We start from the raw sequence: 21278 nt of genomic DNA on the forward strand, positions 1-21278 counted from the left end.
ACATGAATTCTTGTTGTTGTTGGGTGTGGTGGTGATGACATTATGTGTGTGCATGTGTCTGTAAATGGAACATGAATTCCATTTACAGTTCCAATTGATAAATATGTGCAGAAACAAATATATATATATATATGGACCAATCCAATCACTGCTAAATCAGTGGTTCATGTTCCAATAAAACAACTATGAGAAGGCAGTAACTCAAAATGGCTATTGATACAACTGATACATGGCTACCAGGTGCAAAGCTTGGAATCAATAAGGTAGGAAAAGTACCGAAGCAGCTTATTTCATGGAAAAATTTAGAAGAAACTCCAACTGCTTATAACAACAATGAATTTAAAGCCCAACTATTTGAACAATACTATCAAACCAAATTCCAATAGTAATCAATAATCAAACCAACACAGTTTCTTGACTTTCCCACGTGACTTTCCCATCTACCATTTGGTAGTCCATAAAACCATATCAAAACTTCTTTTTGGTACGTAGGAAAAAAATACATAATAAATTATCATGAAATAACTATTGTAAATTTCCAGCAAGAATACAACTAAAACAAGAGTAAAACAGAATGCTACATAATTCCCTCTAAATGCATACAAAAATACTTCTTCATTGCATTCAACTTCTATACAAAAATAAATCACCACTACATTCAAGTTCTCTAAATTCATACAAAAATAAAAGCTGCAAAATCTTCAATGCTACTCTTCAAAGCTCACAATCCATTGCTTTGCTCCCTGTCACAATAAAAATAAACACGGGTTAAATTAACACGGATGAAACTAGAGGATAAATTATTTCATTATGACATGAGAAAAGATAAATATTGCACATACATAGTATACGATAATTTGCACTAGGAATCCAAATGTTGTGATATGTTCTCAGTTGTTGGCCCAAGATCCCTACATAAACAACAATAAAACACAAACTTTTTTAACTTCTTCAATTAAAAACCAAGAAACCAAAAATAATTGCAAAACAACTATACCTTATTGAAGGACAATTGTTTTTAGCATGCCCCTCATTCTTGCAAATACTACAGCATCTTTTCTTTGATGTTTGCGTTTCCTTTGGATTTTTCGCTCTCAAAACTTTGGGTCGACCTTTTGTTAGCACCTGTGGAGGATCATAGACAGTTTGTGAAAAATTCGATACAACTTGACTTCTAAGCATTTGATCATCATTGCAAGTATCACATCTATCTGAAAAATGTGTTTCCTGAGTATCGACGTGATCTTCCATTGCAAGTAATTCTTGGTGAACCTTCTCCAGTGCACGGGTGAGGTGATTGTGTTTTGCTTCTGACTGCGATCCAAGTTCAACAATATCATAAAGCTGTATCATTGTCTTGCTTTTTCTCAGCATAGGATCATCTAGTGATTGCTGAAATTGCCCTTCAGGACTTGTATGTCATGAATGGGTCGACTCTTAGCAGTAATAGTCCATCTTTCCAGAACATAATACTGTCGTAATCTATTTAATTTAGTTTTCTTGTCAAAAACACACAAGATATGCCTACAGAGAATCCTCATAAATTCCCACATATGGTATGTACATGTGGCATGTCCTTCATCACCCTTCAATGTCACGTGGTAAAGAGGTGTTTCTTTACCATAAGCTACGACTCCATATGTCTTGCTCTCACCCTCTTTGGACAACTTTCTTGCTAGGTACAGTAGACTATTAAACAGCTCATCCTGAAAGAACATAAAAGACTTTCTTGTATAAATTTTTGCTGTCTCCTCTTCAATTTTAAGAGATGTCTTCAATATCACACGAGTAGATTTCGTCCGCACATCCTTCTCTTTCTCTTTAAAGTAACGTGCATCTAGAGCTTTTTCATACTAATGAACAAAGTCACTAATTATAATGCTTGAACGAACATAGTCTTTAAAGAATTTGTTCATGCTTTCACTCTATTGAGTTGTTGACATACCGGCATAGAATGTTGAACGCAAATAGGTCGGAACCCACTTATCTCGTCAGATGTAGAGATTTTGCAGCCAATTATTTTCTCATAATTCATACTTCACTAATATCGAAGCCCATTCCTGTTCGAATTCATTAGTGGTAATTATCTCATGAATGCAATGACGAAAATCTTTCTGAAAGTCCGGAAACTTGTTATATACATGAGCCTAGTGTTCGGGAAACTTTTGTAGAATATGCCATAAGCACAACCGATGAGTTGTATTTGGGAGTACCTCTGCAATGGCCTTCGCCATCGCTTTGTCGTCGTCGGTAATTATGGTTGAAGGGGCACGCCCAAGCATTGCCTCTTGCCATGTTCTCAGTAACCATGTATATGATTCGATTCTTTCACTAACTAACAAAGCACAACCAAACATAATGGTCTGATGATGATGGTTAACTCCTGAAAACGGCACAAATGGCATTTTATAAATGTTGGTCAGGTAGGTGGCATTAAACGTGACAACATCTCCAAAATATTGGTAGCCGCTTTTGAACGAGCATCAGCCCAAAAACAACTTCTCATACACCCATCCTTATCTATTTGCATGGAGAACACAAACTCGGGTTATTTGAGTTGTCGTTCCAGAAAATAGGAATATAACCGTTGCTCATCCCCCTCTTCAAACACTTTTCTCCTTTTGTTTCCCAAGTAATTTTCGACATCCTTCCCAATACAACCAACATTGAAGTCATCACCTGATTCTTTACTCAACACCGACATAATCTTCCTTGTCGGTACATCGGACTCATTCAAAGTCATTATAAGTTTTTTTTTAAACTTAGTAACTCTCATGTGTCCACGGAGGAAACTAGCACTTCTCGGTGTAAGTAGAACATGGTTATGCCCAACCACAAACTTGTTGACTATTTACTTTTCACCATCTTTTTTTATACCCATCAAAACTTTACATCCAATCTTATTCTCGGCAAGTTCAGGCATAATTCGTTCTTTTGCTTTCTGAGTCACCCGCCAAAATCCTTCTCTTGTACAAACATAGTCTACTGCACATAATTTTTTATCATCTTTCGACAACTGAGTATGATTCGTTCGAATTGCAAAACATTTTCGTCTTGCATATGCCTTATAAAATGCTTGGGCATCTTCCACATCGTCAAATAACATACCAATGACTAGCTCCAGCGGACCACTAACCGGATTGACTTCTCCATCCACATTCACTCCATCTTCAACATTCATACCATTTTCAACATCAATACCATCTTCAACATTCATACCATCTTCAACTTGTTGACTATCATCTTCAACATTCACCCCATCCTCACGTTCTTCACTATCAAACCAATAAATTTGTTCCTTCAATACAAAACACAACATTAAAAAATCATTATTTATACAAGAGACATTCTCCAACAATGTGAGATTTTAACACTAACACACTAACTATTCTAACACACAATAATGATAGATATTCTATTTCAAATTACTTTACATGCAAATCTGGAACTGTGCAAAATAATGAGAAAAATCCTCATCTAACACACATTAATGATAGATATTCCCTCTACTCAATGTAATATCCTCGCCAACCTATTGAAATTTCCTCGTGGTTGGGAAATAAGAATAGTACTAGAATTTTTGGTTTTCGAAATTACAAAAACCAAGTAGAAGAAATTTTTGGATCTAGGAGAAAGCACTGACATTGATTAAAACTTACTTGTTGGGATCTTTTTCTTGCATGCATGGATATGTTTTCCATGGAATATAGAACCCAGAATTTATAGTTCAAATGTCATAACATCCTTGATATCTTTTGAACTATATATCGTTTACCTTACCAGATCAGATCGAATCCTACATTCATCATATACAAAAACATCAAAATGTGCTATTATGCCTATGTGGTAACTCATTCGTAGTATACCCAAAAAAAAAAAAAAGACTCACTCATACAATAGCATTGACCAATGCTTACTGGTATATGATTTTCTAATGTATTCTCTACCTTAAAAAATTGTTTTTTCTTTTAATGTGGGCCTGTCTGATTTTTCTTAGCTTGGAGATTTTATGATAGTATTTTTTTAGAGTCTCTCTGTGTGTGTATCAAAATAGGGCATTTCAATAAACAGTATTAAAACAGGACATTTCAATAGAACGAATCAATGAAGATTAACAATAAAATAGCTTACATTACTTCCTTCCCATGTTTCATCCAGCCGATTTGCCATGAGAAATTGCTATGAATGGGAACAACTTCTGAAGATGAGACGTGTGGGCATCGAAACTGTGGGTGTCGGAATGAGAGGTTGGCGTCGGCAAGAGATGGACTGAGGAGTCAGGTGGGTGTCGGAACCATGGGAGTCGGAACTATGGGCGTCGTCTATATGTGAGCTACGAGACGGACTGAGTATCGAAATGTGAAAGAGGGCTGTGTGAGGTTGTGATTCTCTGTGGGTGTACCTTGTTTCTATTATGTGTAATAGCTGATGTGGCATATAATTAGTGGAGGGCTATTTTTATACTAAAACCAGCCGGACCGTCTAGAAGCGCCTCTCTATTTTTATTCAAGTTTGTATAGCCTTTTTAAAATAAAGTCGATTTTTATCAAAAAAATAAAAAATAAAAGAAAGACGATTTTTATTTAAAAAATACAAGTCTTACATCACATATTTCTATTTAATTAATATATAAATTGTCACTAAGGTCTTTTGGATAAGATGGCATAAGGATTGGTCTCCAAATAGGATAACCAGGTTTAAACCCTCCACCCCCTAAAAAAAATGACAAATTGATTAAATATAAGTGTGTGGCATAACCTTCATGTAGAATTTCTCTTTTTATTTTTAACATCCAAATGCATCAAAGTTTCAAAAAGCATTTCCTTTCGTGTAAAACCCATTTTCATATGAGAATATATATATATATATATATATATATATATATATATATATAAAAGAGGAATGTTATACATCAATCACTATTCACTCCACATCCCACACTTATAGTTTTTTTTTTTCCTTTTTATAGAGTATGGAGGTGTTTTATAAGATGTAAATGTATAGTAACGAATAATAATTGATGAGAAGAATTTATATATATATAAATTATATATATATTCTCTAAGGAAAGGAAGAAGATGATGTCCGTCTGGGTTGGGTCAGTCTCACATTCTTTCTGTAATGTTGGGACACTGGCCTAGACCATTTGCCAAATTAAGAGCTTTTATTACGGGCTAGCTTTGGTGCAACAATATAAAATGGACCCCGCTTCTCTTTGAAACTTTTGGGATGTTAAAGGGCTTCAACTTCAAGTCACGAGCATCTTCATTTAACTTGTGCTTTCACACCTCAATTCCATGCAAACAATCCATTGTAACAAACGCTAGAATTTCTTGGCATGCAACGGACTCAGCCTCTCAATATAGAATAGATTGTGAAAATCGTGTTATTCGATTTAAATATAGTCCTTGCAACCATTTATCTTATAATATTAGAATATAGTCCCTTTGTTCAACTACTACTGCATGCTTCTGTGTTGGAAAGGTACGTACACACAGATGCATGCAGCTTCTTCCTACATAATTCCTAGTGCGCACCTTCTTTTTCTTTCCTTTTTGGATGAAAATACATTTGCCTTTCCCTCTCCCTCAGACCAGGAAATCTAATCCACCAGTACTACACGTTATGGTTGCAAGTAATTCAAGTACTTTCATTCGTTGCTAGCTATCAGTAGACCATGCATTTATTAAACTATTTTCATGGTCCGATTAAGATCAACACTAGGAAATTCTCACCTCAAAAAAAGAAAAGAAAAAGAAAAACGAATTTAAAATGTAAAAACCGAAATTATTGGCATTAATACAATTACACAAGTTATATATGAGGGAATCAACAGCAAAGCGTTAATGTTGCACGCTGGAGCTCAAACAACATCTTCAAGCTCTACCTAGCCCTACATGGAGAGCACCCGCGCAAAACGTTTGTGTCGCACTCACAACAATGGTGATGGTCTCAAGAGTCCTCTGCATATATATAAAACAACAATGTTGAAAATAAACTCCACTTATATATTTCTCTTTTTTTTCTGGGTATAAAATAGATCAGGTCTTACCAGGTTTGAATCTGTCCAACCAAGTTCGATCTCTTTACATGCCAGTCTGCAACATTCAATTCAATATTATTTATTGAAACGATATGAAGGAAAAGAGAAACAGAAGTGAGTAAAATAATATGTAATCTATATACCCCATGGCTAATAGAGTGAGTCCCCAAGTTGTCAGAGAAGAGGCCGCTGCTGCGTGCAAGTTGGGTGCATTCCATTGAGAAACATTGTTGAGCCCTGTAAGTGAGGTAGCCATGCCCACAACGCCGGCAATGAGGGAGAAGATGACAAAGAAACCAGTCGCCAAGTTTCCGAATGGGAAGTATATTGGAAATATGCGAGCCGGAATAGACAAAACAGATGCTGCAATAAACGTACGGATGCTGCAATAAGTTAGAATTGTGAGACAGGCCTTGCCTTGCAGTTTATGCCAAACTAGCTATCTAAACTACCTGTCTCGCGAGATCTCTGAATCCCATGACTTACAGCCCATGCAGCGATCACTGTTACAATAAAATATAAAACAAGATTGACGATTAGGAGGACGGAAGCTGCTGATTTGGATCCTCTAGATGCCATGGCCTTTGATCTTTAAAATCGGAACAGAAAAACCTGAACTGGGTCGCCCTTCTTGAGCTCAGGAGACATATATGTATTTATATGTATATTATGTAAGTTGTTCTTTCTCTTGCCAGCAAACGTAAGGGAGTGGTCTAGCATATTTTTCTCAATATGTTCCTTACCTTCCCAAATGGAGTGTCTTTAATATAAAGACAGGGCTAAAATTCCTTTCCCTCATGGACCTTTCCTCATGGAAGGGAAAAGAATCCATATCTACAGAGTTCCTTATGGGGCCCATCCCAGTTCCATCTGGTTATAACCAAACAAATCCATTGTATATTTCCTTGACAGTTGCGCTCGAATTGGCTGCCAATGAAAAAAAAAAATGATAGACCTTAAACTAGTATACAACTATTTTTGGATAATTATATAAAATTAAAAATATTTTTTTAATAAAGTGACACAATTTCATTAATTGATTTGACGTGAGTAATAAAATAGTTACAGATGTATCATTATCCCATGAAAATGTTTGGAGAGAATTTAGTCATGGTTAGGTTCCATTTCTTAGATAATGTCCACAATTGATTTGCCATCAATATTATATCATCATGCTGAATAAATTCATAGATTGAACTCATCTCATAAAATCGATTCTATAAAAGAGAATTGCTCAATATTCTTTATAAACATACTCAAGACCTTATCTACAGACAATATGAGATTATTCTTTAACACCCAGCTCCCTCACGTGCAGGCCAGTATTTTTTTCTGGTCCTTATCAATTGATAAGTAATGTGAGTCCCCATTCGTCCTGTAACAAGTTCTGATACCATGAAAAAATTCATAGCCTAATTTATCTCATAAAACCAGTTTTACAAAAAATGATTGTTCATTCCTTATAAATATATCCAAAACCTTATCCACAGATAATGTGGAATTATTCATCAACACATGCTTCTTTTGTAATGCAAAAACAGATGAAAATGGCTAAAGACAAGTCTTCCACGGTATCATTGGTATGAATTTGGAATAAAACGTCATTTTAGAAGAACCCAGGTTGAGAAGCATACATCCCAAGTAACATGCATATATATAATCTAACAAATCTATTTATGATGGTGCATAAGAAGTATTCCATCTGCAATTCTACATGCCTGGGCATGTACGACCCCTCACTCCAAGATCCCTAATTTACAATAAATCTGCTCTAACCAATCTAGAAGGGAAAAAGGTTCACTGCATGAGGATTAACTAATTCCCTGTGAATCCACTCCCGAATGCCTTCAGATTACGTTGAACCAATCAACTTTAAACATTCAGTGCCAGCTTCTGAGCAGCTAGAGCTTCAGCCTCCAGTGTTGGTTCCCATAATATTGTAGTTTCAGCCAGTAGCGAGGTCACAATATAAGGGTCCATGTTTGAAGCTGGACGCCGATCTTCCAAGTACCCTAGCACAATAGTAGATAACGTCAAATCAAAGCAGATCAGATGATATCAGAATCCAAAGTGGGGAAAAGATGACAACAAAATGGGGCAAGAGCATTGGGAATTTGAAACAATCATGTGACTGAGCGAAGATAAATCCATAAAATAATGCCTTTTCAGAACCACGAGATCAGCAGTGGCTCAGGACTTACATTATGTTGATAGCATCTTTATTTTAGTTTAAATAGTCTCTAGTCATATATTTGTTTTAAGTACTGCAATGTCCATAAAATAATTACACAAAATAATCCTACAAACTGACATAACTTCATCTAATTTGTTAGATCTACTTTATAACAAAATTAACTTTATAATCTGACGAATCACATTAAGCCACATCAATTTATATGATTACTTTTGTGTAATTCCTTCGTGACTAGAGTATTTTCCATTTGTTTTCTATTTTACCCTATAACTCAGGATGAACAGTGTTGAGAACTCCCACACGGTTTAGGAACAAACTCATCCTAGATTTTATAAGGAGTTACCTCACTCCTCCTATTAGGCCTTTTATGGGGAGAACTTGGTGTTTCTATACGGTATCAAAGCCAGGTTAACCTATGACTGATTATGGGCTCCTGCAATCTACCCACGATGATAGTACCGGAAATACCGACCCACACGTGAGGGGCCATATTGAGAAGTCACACACGGCTTATAAACAAACTTATCCTGAACTTTATAAGGAGTTACCTCACTTCTCCTATTAGGTTTTTTATGGAGAGAAATTGGTGTTTCTACAAACAGGACATCCATAATCATAGTTTCAGCATTGCTTAAAGAATTGCAAACCCTGGTCTTCTTTGGACTTGGAATACGATAGAAGTTGAATATGAAATTATTTTCTGTTTTTATCCCTATCGTTTAATTGGAGCCTTAAAAGAGAATTGCGTGCTGCAGTACTGCTGAAGCGGTACCTTTGCCTTGCTTCTCAGTTTCACGTCCAACACGGATGGAGCATCCACGATTAGCCACTCCCTGCAGATTGAGATTTTTAAGATATTTTATAAACAGCAATATGAAGCGTATTTCTCAATTCTCTAATTGTTTTAAAGTTTATAAGAAATAGATTGGAGAAGAATTTACCCAAGAAAATGTGTTAATGCTGGCTGTTTCATGCTTTCCTGTCAACCTTCTCTCATTTCCTTCTCCATAGGCACTGATATGATCTTTATGGCGAAGTGACAGATTCAAAATTGCCTTCTTTATAACTTCAAAGCCTCCATCCTCCCTCATGCTCTTTGTACTGCGAACCAACAAGGAATCAATAATATATCAGGATTAGCATGCTAATTTCCATGTATGCATGGCAAAGATGTAACTTTATAATATCCTGTCCCTTTCCTTTCTGCTTATGGGCCTGAAGAGAGGAGATACAAGATGACGCAAGAACAGAAAGCACCAAACTAAAAACAGGAGGAAACAAAGCTAGGCAGATCAAGTACCTGTAATTTGTGTGGCATCCTGCACCGTTCCAATCACCCTGGCAATGCATTTTAAACAGAGCTTTATCTAACAGATTCTTTTAAGTAAGGACTACTGTATAAGAGAGGTTTATTACCTCTATTGGTTTTGGATCGAGTGAGAGAACAACACCAGCTTGTTCAGTAATTCTCTGTCAGTCAGGAGAAACAAGAAATGAGTAACTCGATGGTAGAACAGATCTGCATGCATAGACTAACGCAAGAATAATTCTTCCCCAGGGCCCAGCTCATTAGCTACATGTTTGATATCTGATTCAGTCTTATGTAAATTATGAGGGTTGGGATTGTGAATCATTTTATAGAATTTTGGTAGAATTTATTAAATTAGTTGCTCTATCTTGTACCACTTTTCGATTTTGACAAGACCCGCTTTGGGGTTGGGGAGGACAGGGGAGTTCAGTTTGAGCTGTAAACAATCAGGATAGAGAGTATTTTATAAAATGATATCATGGACCATACCCGTTAGCTAAGAGCAATAAAAGTAGCAGTTGGGACAAAACCTGCCTATAAGGCTGTAAGTCTGACACTGTTAACTGAATGAAAATTCTTTAGCACAGCAGTTTTTAAATTTTGTTGAGTCTGAGCATGAGCAGAACTGAACTTCTTGGGGTGTTAGAAGTGGCGAGCACTTTTATGTGCCCAATGTTCTGAATAGATTATTTATGTTCCTTTTTTTTTCATAATCTTTCTCATTGAAGTGGCTTCTACAGTCTTTTTTTTTTTTTTTTTTTTGGTGGATAAAAATAACTAAAATGGCTTCTACAGTCTTTGTACACCCAAAAGTACAAAGGAAAGGATTACCTCAAGAATGTATCTGGAACACCATATATGATCTCCAGCTTCAATTCCCACACTAGGTCCTACTTGATACTCCCACTGCAACCCAATCACAAAAATCAACAGTAATAAACATTACATGATTTCATACACAAGAGACAAGATAGAGGAGAATGAGAGGAGAACCTGGCCAGGCATAACCTCCCCATTTGTACCACTGATGTTAATTCCGGCATATAAGCAAGCTTTGTAATGGGCGTCTGATATGTCACGGCCAAATGATTTGTCTGCCCCAGCACCACAGTAGTAAGGACCCTGAAACAAACATAAAAAGTATCATATAGATTCATGTCATAATAAAAACCAGATTAAATTTACAGATTTAACCATTTCACAATACAAATTGATAGTACCTGAGGACCAGGATAGCCTCCAACAGGCCAACCTAATGGCCATTTCACATTTTGTTGTAGTAAGGTGTACTCTTGCTCTATTCCATACCTGACGAATTAATCAGTAATCATCACAATATTTTCCATATATATATATATATATATATATCTATTTCACTGCCTAAAATGCATGTGAGAATGGTGTCTATTCACTATGAATTATCCTAAACAAAGTCTTGTTTATGTCTAATCATTGTGCATATGAAAAATGCTATATGCCAATACTCGTTGCATTTCATAACAAGGGTTACTGACACTACAAAGTGTATGTATGGTTGTATATCAGATCTTCTCAACATAGTAGTGTGGATGCAATCTGTCTCTTTCATACACTGACATTTGGATTGTAAAGCATTGGAAGCTAAACTTTTTTGATGACGAGCACGGGAAGCTAAATTTATGACTACACTAATGAGAATAGACTGACCAAGGAACTTCATCTGCGACCTTCTTGTTAGTGAAGATCTCAGCAGCCCTGTGGCGTTTGTTTGTTGGGATAGGCTCACCTGCTGGTGTGTATGCATCACAAATTACCTTTTGAAAACACAAGACATAAGATGTCAATCGAAAATCAAACAAATTCAGAGTTGTAGTTGATCTAAAATTGGAATACACTATCTTTGATGTAATTAGGTACTTACCAAGATGTTGTTACCACCACGAAAAGGGTCCTTAAAGATCGCTTGAGGGCTGGAGGAAATATTAGGTCAAGCCCATGGTATAATAAATACATACATAAAAGAACTTCATTTTGTTTCTAAGATCTTACTATAGAATTACTTCACTATCTTCACCCGGAGCTTGACCAGTACTTGATCCATCATAATTCCACTTAGGAAGCTCAGATGGATGTTCAACAGGCTTGGAAATTGTCTGAAAATTTGAAAATAATTTTCCAAGAATACTAACATTCAATATTTAAACTAAAGAAGAAAAAAAGAAGAAACATTGAGAAGATTGCAAACTTGCAGTCTATTTTTATCATATCAATAACATTGTCATACCCTTGACTTGCTACGCAGATCAATTCCGGACCCTCCAATCCTGTAGCAAAATGACGTGACATTATTTTAAATGTTAAGGAGTGCTCACACAGATTTAGCCAACCAGAAGTTGCTTACAAACGTATGATAGAAAAATATGTGTACCAAATATATTCAGCAATGATTTTGTCAGTATATGGAGTGAGGTCCAAATTTAGTAGTTTTTCTATTCTGTTGACAGTGCTGTTCTCCGACTTCGTGGCAAAAACCCGAAACTTAGCTGAGCTCTTAGATGACCCTTTCTTGTTTTGTTTCAACAACAGAGAACCCCACATCTTTGCTGTCATAGGACTCGCATTTGCAGAATTCTTTGTGATTCTCATCTGCCATTGCGTAGTGGGTGCCAAGATATGTGCCATTTTCAGCTGCTTCCAACAGAAAATGAAACAGCTATGGATTCAGATCGAAAGGTTTTAAAGATACAAAAATCCAATAACCATAACAGATCAGAAGGAAACAAGTTGTATTGGTTAGGCAGCTATTATTGAATGGTGAAATGTCAAGTAACATGGTTCTCATCACGTTTCCTAAATTGAAATTTCCATTTCCCACTGAAAAAATCAACTCATTCGTTCCAAGTCCTAACCAAAACCATTATAGCACATTCAGATGAAATGTCATGCAAAAATGAATGCCTAACAACTGAAAAAATTTATGCTCTCTTTCTCTCTTTTTCCTGCCATCGATTTTTTGGTATCATCAGTTTTAATCATGGTGCTTTGCACAGATCTTAAGACCTAACAATTTAATTGCCATCAATATTAAAAAAATATTATAGATTAAAATTAAATGCACTTGAGTTAAATAAGAAGTAGAAGTTTAGGAAAAATTAGCTATAAAGCAAACAAAATGAAAAATAAAATATAAAATATAAAATAAAACGGGATATTTGTCAAGGACAAGTTGAAGGAAAATTATAATGAACAAATATGAAGTTCAACATTACATAGTTGACTTTGTAGACATTTATCATGCATGGTCTATCTTATACATTGGCATATACCCAACCATGCCTTAAGGGGACCAGCACTGCTTAGAAATCCTATATATATATATATATATATATATATATATATATATATATAACATACACACACACATCTATCAATGATTCTACATATATGTATTCATACACATCTATATATACACACATCAATATACATATGTCAATATATGTAAAGAATGATGCCAGTGTGCCGCGCCAGCTTTGACCGCTGAGTGTGCCAACTAGTACAAATTCTATATTTTGTTTTTTTTTTTTTTCCTTTTCACATTTTTTAAATATCTTTAAATATTTTTAAAAAGAGAAAAGATATTTGCAACCAACCTCACTTTTTTTCAAAGCAATTACACGGCGTTTACGCAATTCACGGTTGTACGTAGAATTACTTTTTTAAAAAATAAAAAAAATATATCAATATTCACTTCCTTGACTATTAAATAAAAAAAAATTAAATATATAAACAGTCAAAATGAGGCGGCAAAGCTAGGCGGCAGCATTTTTCATATGTAAATATATATTAATATAAAGATGGAGACAATTGTTGAATCTTGAGACGAGTTAAACCATTAGTGATTACTCATTACAGTCCCACTAGCTGGCCAGCAGGCACTCGTTGGATAACGTATTATATATTTTCTCTTGCTCTAACGATGCTGACTTAAAGATATTTGTGAATAAATTATTACAGAAGAAGAAAAATAGCAAATGTAAGACTTCCACAAGATGTGCAGTGTTAAACTTTGGCGACCAGTTCGCCAGATTCAGGCAAGTATAATACCATATGTGTCAGACATTGTTGCCTGGGTGTCTGACAAACACCAGCAGCCCATTACTTCATGAAAACAATGAATCTGACTTGTACAGAGCAAACTTGTCAAGGACAAGGTAAAGAGATAGACAAAGAACTTACCTCAGGAACGGCGGATGGCCGGTGGGTTTTGCCGGAATTACCTTGAGTGAAGATATACAGAGGGAGAGTGATGACCCAGTTGGCTTCTTGAATGGGGAAGCCTTGTAATGGGTGTTTAATACGCAAAAGATTTTGCTGGCTTTCCGTAAGCAGATAGGGGTGTTTTACGAGTGGTGGAAAATGGTTGGTAGAGGCAGCAACAGTCTACAGATGCTTGGATTATAATTACAATTTTTCGTTTAAATTTATATTTGAATTTTAAGGATTAAACTGAAAGATGACTTTATATAGTGTTTATTAAATATTTGATATTTCTTTATAAAAAAATATATATTTAATGAAAAATAATTTACACACAATATTTTTTACAAAATTTTATACAACTATGTTTTAAATGAAATAATATTTTTATAAAACATCTTATAAAGTTAACATTATTTTACAAAAATATCTTCATTTTATAATATTATTATGTAATATTTTATGTATATATCATTATTCATATTTAATTTGTTCCAAAATTTATACCAACTGTTGTGAATAATATTATATATATATATATATATATATATATATATATATATATTGCTATAGAAAGTGATATCTCAGAATGAAATACCGAAAATCAGGGAATTGGTGATTGATGCAAATGTGAAAACTGTACGGCTCAGCCAACAATTTAAAAAATAAAAACGATATTTTGTTAAGTTATTCACTCTTCATTATTTTAAATGATAAGATTTGATTTATAAAATTTAAATCTTAAAATAATTATATCATATGAACACTTTATTATGTGTTATCTACACTTGCTTAAAAATAAAATTTTTCTTTATTATTTATAGAGTAGTGCTAGAGAACATCTACTGTAGTGGTACACATAATGTACACACTACATAGATGACTCTCATCCACTTTTATTATTTTTTTCTTCAAACGCAGACGGCTTCTCTCTCTCATTTCTCTCTCATCAGTGTCTCTCTCTCTCATCAACTCTCTCTCTCATCAGTGTCTCTCTCACTGACTCTCTCTCTCTCCTCGACTCTCTCTCTCATCTCGATCTCTCTCTCATCTGTGCTCTCTCTCTCTCATCTCTGCTCTCTCTCTCATCTCTGCTCTCTCTCTCATTTCTGCTCTCTCTCATCAGCTCTCTCTCATCCATCTCTAATTTTAAATTTAAAAAATATGTGGTGTAGATTTTGTCATATAATATGTGTAAAAATGGCTGTTATAAATAGTGGCTTCTCTCAATAATATTTCTTATTTATAATACCGTTTTCTTTGGTTGGACAAATGCTTGATTTTGATAGCAAGCTTTTCTCATCTTTAGTGTTATTTTGATACGCAACTTTAACATATTTATATTCAAATCCACCTCTATGAGGTTTATAAAATATAATTATTTATAAATTAATTTACTTCATTTGATTATTAAATTCATCTCAACTCATTTTAATTTATTATTACAATTTTTTTAAATTCTAATACAAAATATTATAAACAATTTAATTTTTTTAAATTTTAAAATAATAATAATATTAAAAAATAATATTCTAATAATATTATTATTTCAACTCAACTCAATTTAACATTTAAACATAGCCTTAAATTATCTGAGATTAATTCAATATCAAACATAGTCTGAGTGGTTGCGTTGGTGAGGATGACATTTCTTTTACACTTTTAACGGCAGTTGGAGAAAGGAATCTTTAATTGGATGAGAATTTCTCTTCCTTATCGCGTGTTCGTTTTATGATAAGTAATTTTTTTTTTTTGGGCAGATGTGATGAGTAATTTATTTCTTTGGTTTGAGATTGTTCTTTATCAAATAGATCTTTAAATCTCTTATCATTGTGTTTAGTATTCATAATGAAAAAATCTATTTATTATATATTTTCTTATCATCTTCTTATTATCTTATGATGTGACATTAGATTACAAGTTTATAAAATTTTTTATAATAAATAGTCTTTAATCATCTAATGTCACGTCATAATATAATAATAATTAAAATGATGAGTAGCATTATTCATTCATGACATGACAGTGTCTATCTACAATCAGTTTTGATATGTTAATGTAGTTGAAAACCTATGAGTTTTCCCTCCTAAATACGTTTATAGGGTTTCTTACCAAATTGGCATATTTATTTATTTAATAATATTATATACAGTTGTGTATTGTGTAAGTGTCATACACTTTTTTTAAAAAAGAGTGAAATTTACCATTCAAAAATTAATTTTTTCATATAAATTTCATATTTATTTTTTTTTTTTTAAAAAAATACACAACACTTATGCAACTACAAATATTATTTCTCTTCTTTATTTGTGATTGGGGCTTGATTGGGAGTGCCCCCTTCAATCGGTTTTATGGTTTGTATTGGGATTGTTCATTACCAAATTAGGTCTTTAGGGATTATCATGGCCCATATTGGAATGATCTTTTAGACCCATTTAGATATATAAATACTATCAGCCCATTTTATCTCATATCATTTCATTATTACAATTTTTTCAAATTCTTATATAGAATATAATAAATAATTCAATTTTTTCAAATCTCAAAAAAATAATAATATTAAAAAATAATATTATAACACTATTTTATTCAACTCATCTAAAATCATCTCATCTCATCTCACTCTCCAAATACGTAGTTCAGATGAGATGAGATAATATATTTTGTTGAAAGTTGAATAAAATATTGTTATAATATTATTTTTTAATATTATTTTTGTTTTGAAATTTAAAAAAACTGAATTGTTTGTTATATTTTGTATGAAAATTTAAAAAAATTGTAATGATTATATAAGATAAAATAAGATAGTTTGATTTTCGGCCCGCAAATTTGTTGAAAGCATTTGGTAACGTTCAAAGAAACTTTCCAAATTAAAACATTGGGTTCAAATTAGAGTCTGAAGAGCATAGATCACAATTCCAATTCAAAATTGATGCTTTTGACAAAGAGACAAAGGCACTATGGAATATATCCATCAAAAGAGGAGTGCTATAGTCACTAAGGGATTGCATAAAAATAATTTTACAAATTAGCGTGACTTCATGTGACTGTTAAATTTACTTTACAATAAAAATAATTTTATAATCTAATAAATCATATCAAACCACATCAGCCTGTGAGATTACTTTTATGTAATTTATTTGTACTTAGAGTATTTCCCCTATCAAAATATACTTCAAGATATTAAAGGCAAAAGCCTTTGTGGCAATAAGGTCATATTTGAGAAATGAGATGAACTCATCTCAATTGCTTCCTTGAGACTAGGGATGTAAATTGATTCGGTCTGGACCGATCACTCACAGTGGATTGGATCGGACTACTAGCTATCGGTCTGGTCGATTTGGAGTTATTTTGTTTATTTTTTTTTCATTTTTTTTCAAATAAATTAATTAAAAAATTATTAAAATTAAAATTAAGTGACTTATTAATGTGAATTATGTAACTAATCTGAGATTAATTCAATATCAAACATAGTCTGAGTGGTTGCGTTGGTGAGGATGACATTTCTTTTACACTTTTAACGGCAGTTGGAGAAAGGAATCTTTGGTTGGATGAGAATTTCTCTTCCTTATCGCGTGTTCGTTTTATGATAAGTAATTTTTTTTTTTTTGGGCAGATGTGATGAGTAATTTATTTCTTTGGTTTGAGATTGTTCTTTATCAAATAGATCTTTAAATCTCTTATCATTGTGTTTAGTATTCATAATGAAAAAATCTATTTATTATATATTTTCTTATCATCTTCTCATCATCTCATGATGTGACATTAGATTACAGGTTTATAAAATTTTTTATAATAAATAGTCTTTAATCATCTAATGTCACGTCATAATATAATGATAATTAAAATGATGAGTAGCATTATTCATTCATGATATGACAGTGTCTATCTACAATCAGTTTTGATATGTTAATGTAGTTGAAAACCTATGAGTTTTCCCTCCTAAATACGTTTATAGGGTTTCTTACCAAATTGGCATATTTATTTATTTAATAATATTATATACAGTTGTGTATTGTGTAAGTGTCATACACTTTTTTTAAAAAAGAGTGGAATTTACCATTCAAAAATTAATTTTTTCATATAAATTTCATATTTATTTATTTTTTTAAAAAAGAAATACACAACACTTATGCAACTACAAATATTATTTCTCTTCTTTATTTGTGATTGGGGCTTGATTGGGAGTGCCCCCTTCAATCGGTTTTATGGTTTGTATTGGGATTGTTCATTACCAAATTAGGTCTTTAGGGATTATCATGGCCCATATTGGAATGATCTTTTAGACCCATTTAGATATATAAACACTCTCAGCCCATTTTATCTCATATCATTTCATTATTACAATTTTTTCAAATTCTTATATAGAATATAATAAATAATTCAATTTTTTCAAATCTCAAAAAAATAATAATATTAAAAAATAATATTATAACACTATTTTATTCAACTCATCTAAAATCATTTCATCTCATCTCACTATCCAAATACGTAGTTCAGATGAGATGAGATAATATATTTTGTTGAAAGCTGAATAAAATATTGTTATAATATTATTTTTTAATATTATTTTTGTTTTAAAATTTAAAAAAATTGAATTGTTTGTTATATTTTGTGTGAAAATTTAAAAAAATTATAATGATTATATAAGATAAAATAAAACAGTTTGATTTTATATAACAAAATCAACCGGCTCGCAAATTTGTTGAAAGCATTTGGTAACGTTCAAAGAAACTTTCCAAATTAAAACATTGGGTTCAAATTAGAGTCTGAAGAGCATAGATCACAATTCCAATTCAAAATTGATGCTTTTGACAAAGAGACAAAGGCACTACGGAATATATCCATCAAAAGAGTAGCGCTATAGTCACTAAGAGATTGCATAAAAGTAATTTTACAAATTAACATGACTTCATGTGACTGCTAAATTTACTTTACAATAAAAATAATTTTATAATCTAATAAATTATATCAAACCACATCAGCTTGTGAGATTACGTTTATGTAATTTATTTATACTTAGAGTATTTCCCCTATCAAAATATACTTCAAGATATTAAAGGCAAAAGCCTTTGTGGCAATAAGGTCATATTTGAGAAATGAGATGAACTCATCTCAATTGCTTCCTTGAGACTAGGGATGTAAATTGATCCGGTCTGGACCGATCACTCACAGTGGATCGGACCGGACCACTAGCTATCGGTCTAGTCGATTTGGAGTTATTTTGTTTATTTTTTTTCAAATAAATTAATTAAAAAATTATTAAAATTAAAATTAAGTGACTTATTAATGTGAATTATGTAACTAATTCATTAAAAAATTCTAACTATAATTATATTTATGATGTTGATAGTTACTACTTATTAATTTAGACTTTAGTATGCATAATTATTAATAATGTCCTATATTAAAAATTAAAATTATAACATTTTATATATGGTTAATAAATATCAAATAAGTTCATTATAGATAGTTTATTCATGCTAGCTTGCAACTTAGGTATTTAAAAAAAATTACTTAATTATTTTAATTAAGTATAATTAGTAGAATATGTATGAATGCATTATGTATTTACATATATTATCATATGTTGATGTAAAAGTTTGTTGGCTAGGCTTAGATGACTAGCACGTATTTGAATTATTGGATGAATGTAATTTGTCTTTATCTTTATCTATAAATATTTAAATTCAAAGATAAACAAATTAATAGATAAAGGTTTGTCTTTATCTTTATTTATGAATATTTGAATTCTAAGATAAGTGGTTAAATAGATAAAGGTTCAAAAGACTTTTGATCAAGATTGAATGTTCGAAAAGATAGGAGATATCAAGTGATCTGAATAGAAGATTCAAAAAGAAGATATCAAGCGGAAAGAATTTCAAACTATCAAGAAGCTATCCAGAACATAAGCTGAACAGAAATCATTATTGCAGAGAAGAGTTATCGCGACATGTCAGCAATCCGTCAGGAGACGTCTTCACGACAGATTCTATCCGTCAGCAGAATCCTACTGAAACTATAACTCTTTTCAGATTGTTTATTTACAGGATCCTACTGGTTAGGATCTAGAGTGATTGAAATATACATATAGAGCACTTTCTAGTGCATTGTTTGGTGAGAAAATTCCTTAGTGAATTTATATTTGTGATCTCTCTTTGAATGTGATCGTGCTTCGTGTGTAGAAAATCGTGTGATTGGATTTCAGCCCCTAGAGTTTTAGGAGGAAAGACAATATTTGAAGATCGCCAGAGGTTCTGGCTGCTACCGCGGTAGAAGACTGGTCGTTTGTCTGGGCAAGTAAGAGAGTCAAGTTAAAAAGGTTTTGTAATTGATGAGTACTTGTAATTGATTTTCAAATAATAAGACTGACTTTCCTGAGTTTGGCTGCTCCGTATGGTTTTACTTTTAAAGAGTTCTTTAAAGAGTTTTCCTTCGATACCAATCTTAGTGTTATCCAATTTATTTATTTTATGTTATTGTTTAATTATTAAATTAATTGCATGCTTGAATACTAACCAATTTGTTGAGTGAATTGATAGATATTTCTGCTGCATTACAGGAGTACTTGGGTAATTTCAATTTGATTTATGATACATTATTAATTAATAGCATATATTATTTGAAATTTAATATGGTCAATGATAATAGATTAGATGAATATTACATAATAACTTATACAACTATTATATAAAATAAAATAATAAATATATAAAAAAATATTTTTAAAATATATATATTAATTCAGTTCGGTTCAATCCAAAAATTAGACCTCGGGATCGGATCGAAACCCATTCAATCCACCATCTATAGGACCAAAACTGACCGCTCACAGTTTCAATCCGGTCTGGTTGATTTTTTCAGTTTGGACCGAAACTTCACACCTACTTGAGTCCGTGGGCGATGAGTGGTTATCAGAGTAGACCAGATCTAAAGTTTCTCGAGAAAATGAAAGATAATGAAAAGAAAAGAGTGGTTAACAAAGAAGTAGAGGAGGAAATGAATGGTTATTGGATGAGGCGTGGGCTGTCTATTATATGAGAGGCAACGTGAATGGTCTTCGTTGTTGACACGACCCGAGTTTGGTGCTGCTTTAACATCCTTAAAGTTGTAAGGAAAGCGATCTTCTAGTCATTGTCGACTTCTTGTTTACTTCATCCACGTTTCCCCCAACTTTCAAAGCGATGTGCCTACCTTTAGACACCAACTTGTTTCTTCCTACTTTTTTTTTTCTTTTTTTATATATATATATATATATTTATTTAAAAATATTATTTTTCCAAACGTTATAATATTAATCATCTCATAGCATACATTATACATATTTTAAATTTTTATTATTATTATTTTTATTTTATTCCTTCTAAACTAATTAAAGTGTTTTATTCATCCGTACACTATATACTTATTATGAGAAAAAGGATAAAAAATAAAAAATATAATGTGTGGTATGTGAGATGATAAATAGAAGAAAAAATCTATTTATTATCTATTTT

General features: G+C 32.6%; 2 protein-coding genes across 3 annotated transcripts; both read right to left on the reverse strand.

Moving 5' to 3' along the window:
* Positions 1 to 5628: 5628 nt before the first annotated feature.
* On the reverse strand, positions 5629 to 6770 carry LOC121242368 (membrane protein PM19L-like). Its single transcript, XM_041140243.1, has 4 exons — positions 6496 to 6770; positions 6187 to 6406; positions 6053 to 6098; positions 5629 to 5963 (listed from the first exon to the last, which is right to left on the reverse strand). The coding sequence occupies exons 1-4, from the start codon at positions 6620 to 6622 to the stop codon at positions 5877 to 5879; spliced, it is 480 nt and encodes a 159-aa protein (XP_040996177.1). The 5' UTR covers positions 6623 to 6770; the 3' UTR covers positions 5629 to 5876.
* Positions 6771 to 7678: 908 nt separating this feature from the next.
* LOC121241999 (glutamine synthetase leaf isozyme, chloroplastic) lies at positions 7679 to 13972 on the reverse strand. Of its 2 annotated transcripts, none has more exons than XM_041139885.1 (14): positions 13762 to 13972; positions 11954 to 12213; positions 11810 to 11849; positions 11575 to 11678; positions 11447 to 11495; positions 11233 to 11339; positions 10767 to 10854; positions 10540 to 10668; positions 10378 to 10452; positions 9654 to 9707; positions 9538 to 9575; positions 9179 to 9338; positions 9010 to 9070; positions 7679 to 8055 (listed from the first exon to the last, which is right to left on the reverse strand). In XM_041139885.1, exons 2-14 carry the CDS (start codon positions 12205 to 12207, stop codon positions 7916 to 7918), a joined length of 1299 nt encoding a protein of 432 aa, XP_040995819.1. In that variant the 5' UTR covers positions 12208 to 12213; positions 13762 to 13972; the 3' UTR covers positions 7679 to 7915. The 2 variants fall into 2 exon arrangements, with proteins under 2 accessions (XP_040995819.1, XP_040995827.1); XM_041139893.1 differs by having other exon boundaries at positions 13803 to 13951.
* Between the last annotated feature and the right edge of the window lie 7306 nt (positions 13973 to 21278).

The sequence above is a fragment of the Juglans microcarpa x Juglans regia genome, chromosome 1D, assembly GCF_004785595.1.
Source record: "Juglans microcarpa x Juglans regia isolate MS1-56 chromosome 1D, Jm3101_v1.0, whole genome shotgun sequence".
NCBI lineage: Eukaryota > Viridiplantae > Streptophyta > Magnoliopsida > Fagales > Juglandaceae > Juglans > Juglans microcarpa x Juglans regia.

Excerpts from the sequence above, each read along its gene's own strand:
- LOC121242368 (XM_041140243.1), bottom strand. The coding sequence starts at position 6,622 with ATGGCATCTAGAGGATCCAAATCAGCAGCTTCCGTCCTCCTAATCGTC. Across the intron at positions 6,099-6,186 it reads CTCACTCTATTAGCCATGGG|ACTGGCATGTAAAGAGATCG; the intron begins GTATATAGATTA and ends TGAATGTTGCAG. Across the intron at positions 5,964-6,052 it reads GTTGGACAGATTCAAACCTG|AGGACTCTTGAGACCATCAC; the intron begins GTAAGACCTGAT and ends ATATATATGCAG.
- LOC121241999 (XM_041139885.1), bottom strand. The coding sequence starts at position 12,207 with ATGGCACATATCTTGGCACCCACTACGCAATGGCAGATGAGAATCACA. Across the intron at positions 9,708-10,377 it reads GTTCCAGATACATTCTTGAG|AGAATTACTGAACAAGCTGG; the intron begins GTAATCCTTTCC and ends CCTGACTGACAG. Across the intron at positions 9,071-9,178 it reads GCATTAACACATTTTCTTGG|GGAGTGGCTAATCGTGGATG; the intron begins GTAAATTCTTCT and ends CTCAATCTGCAG.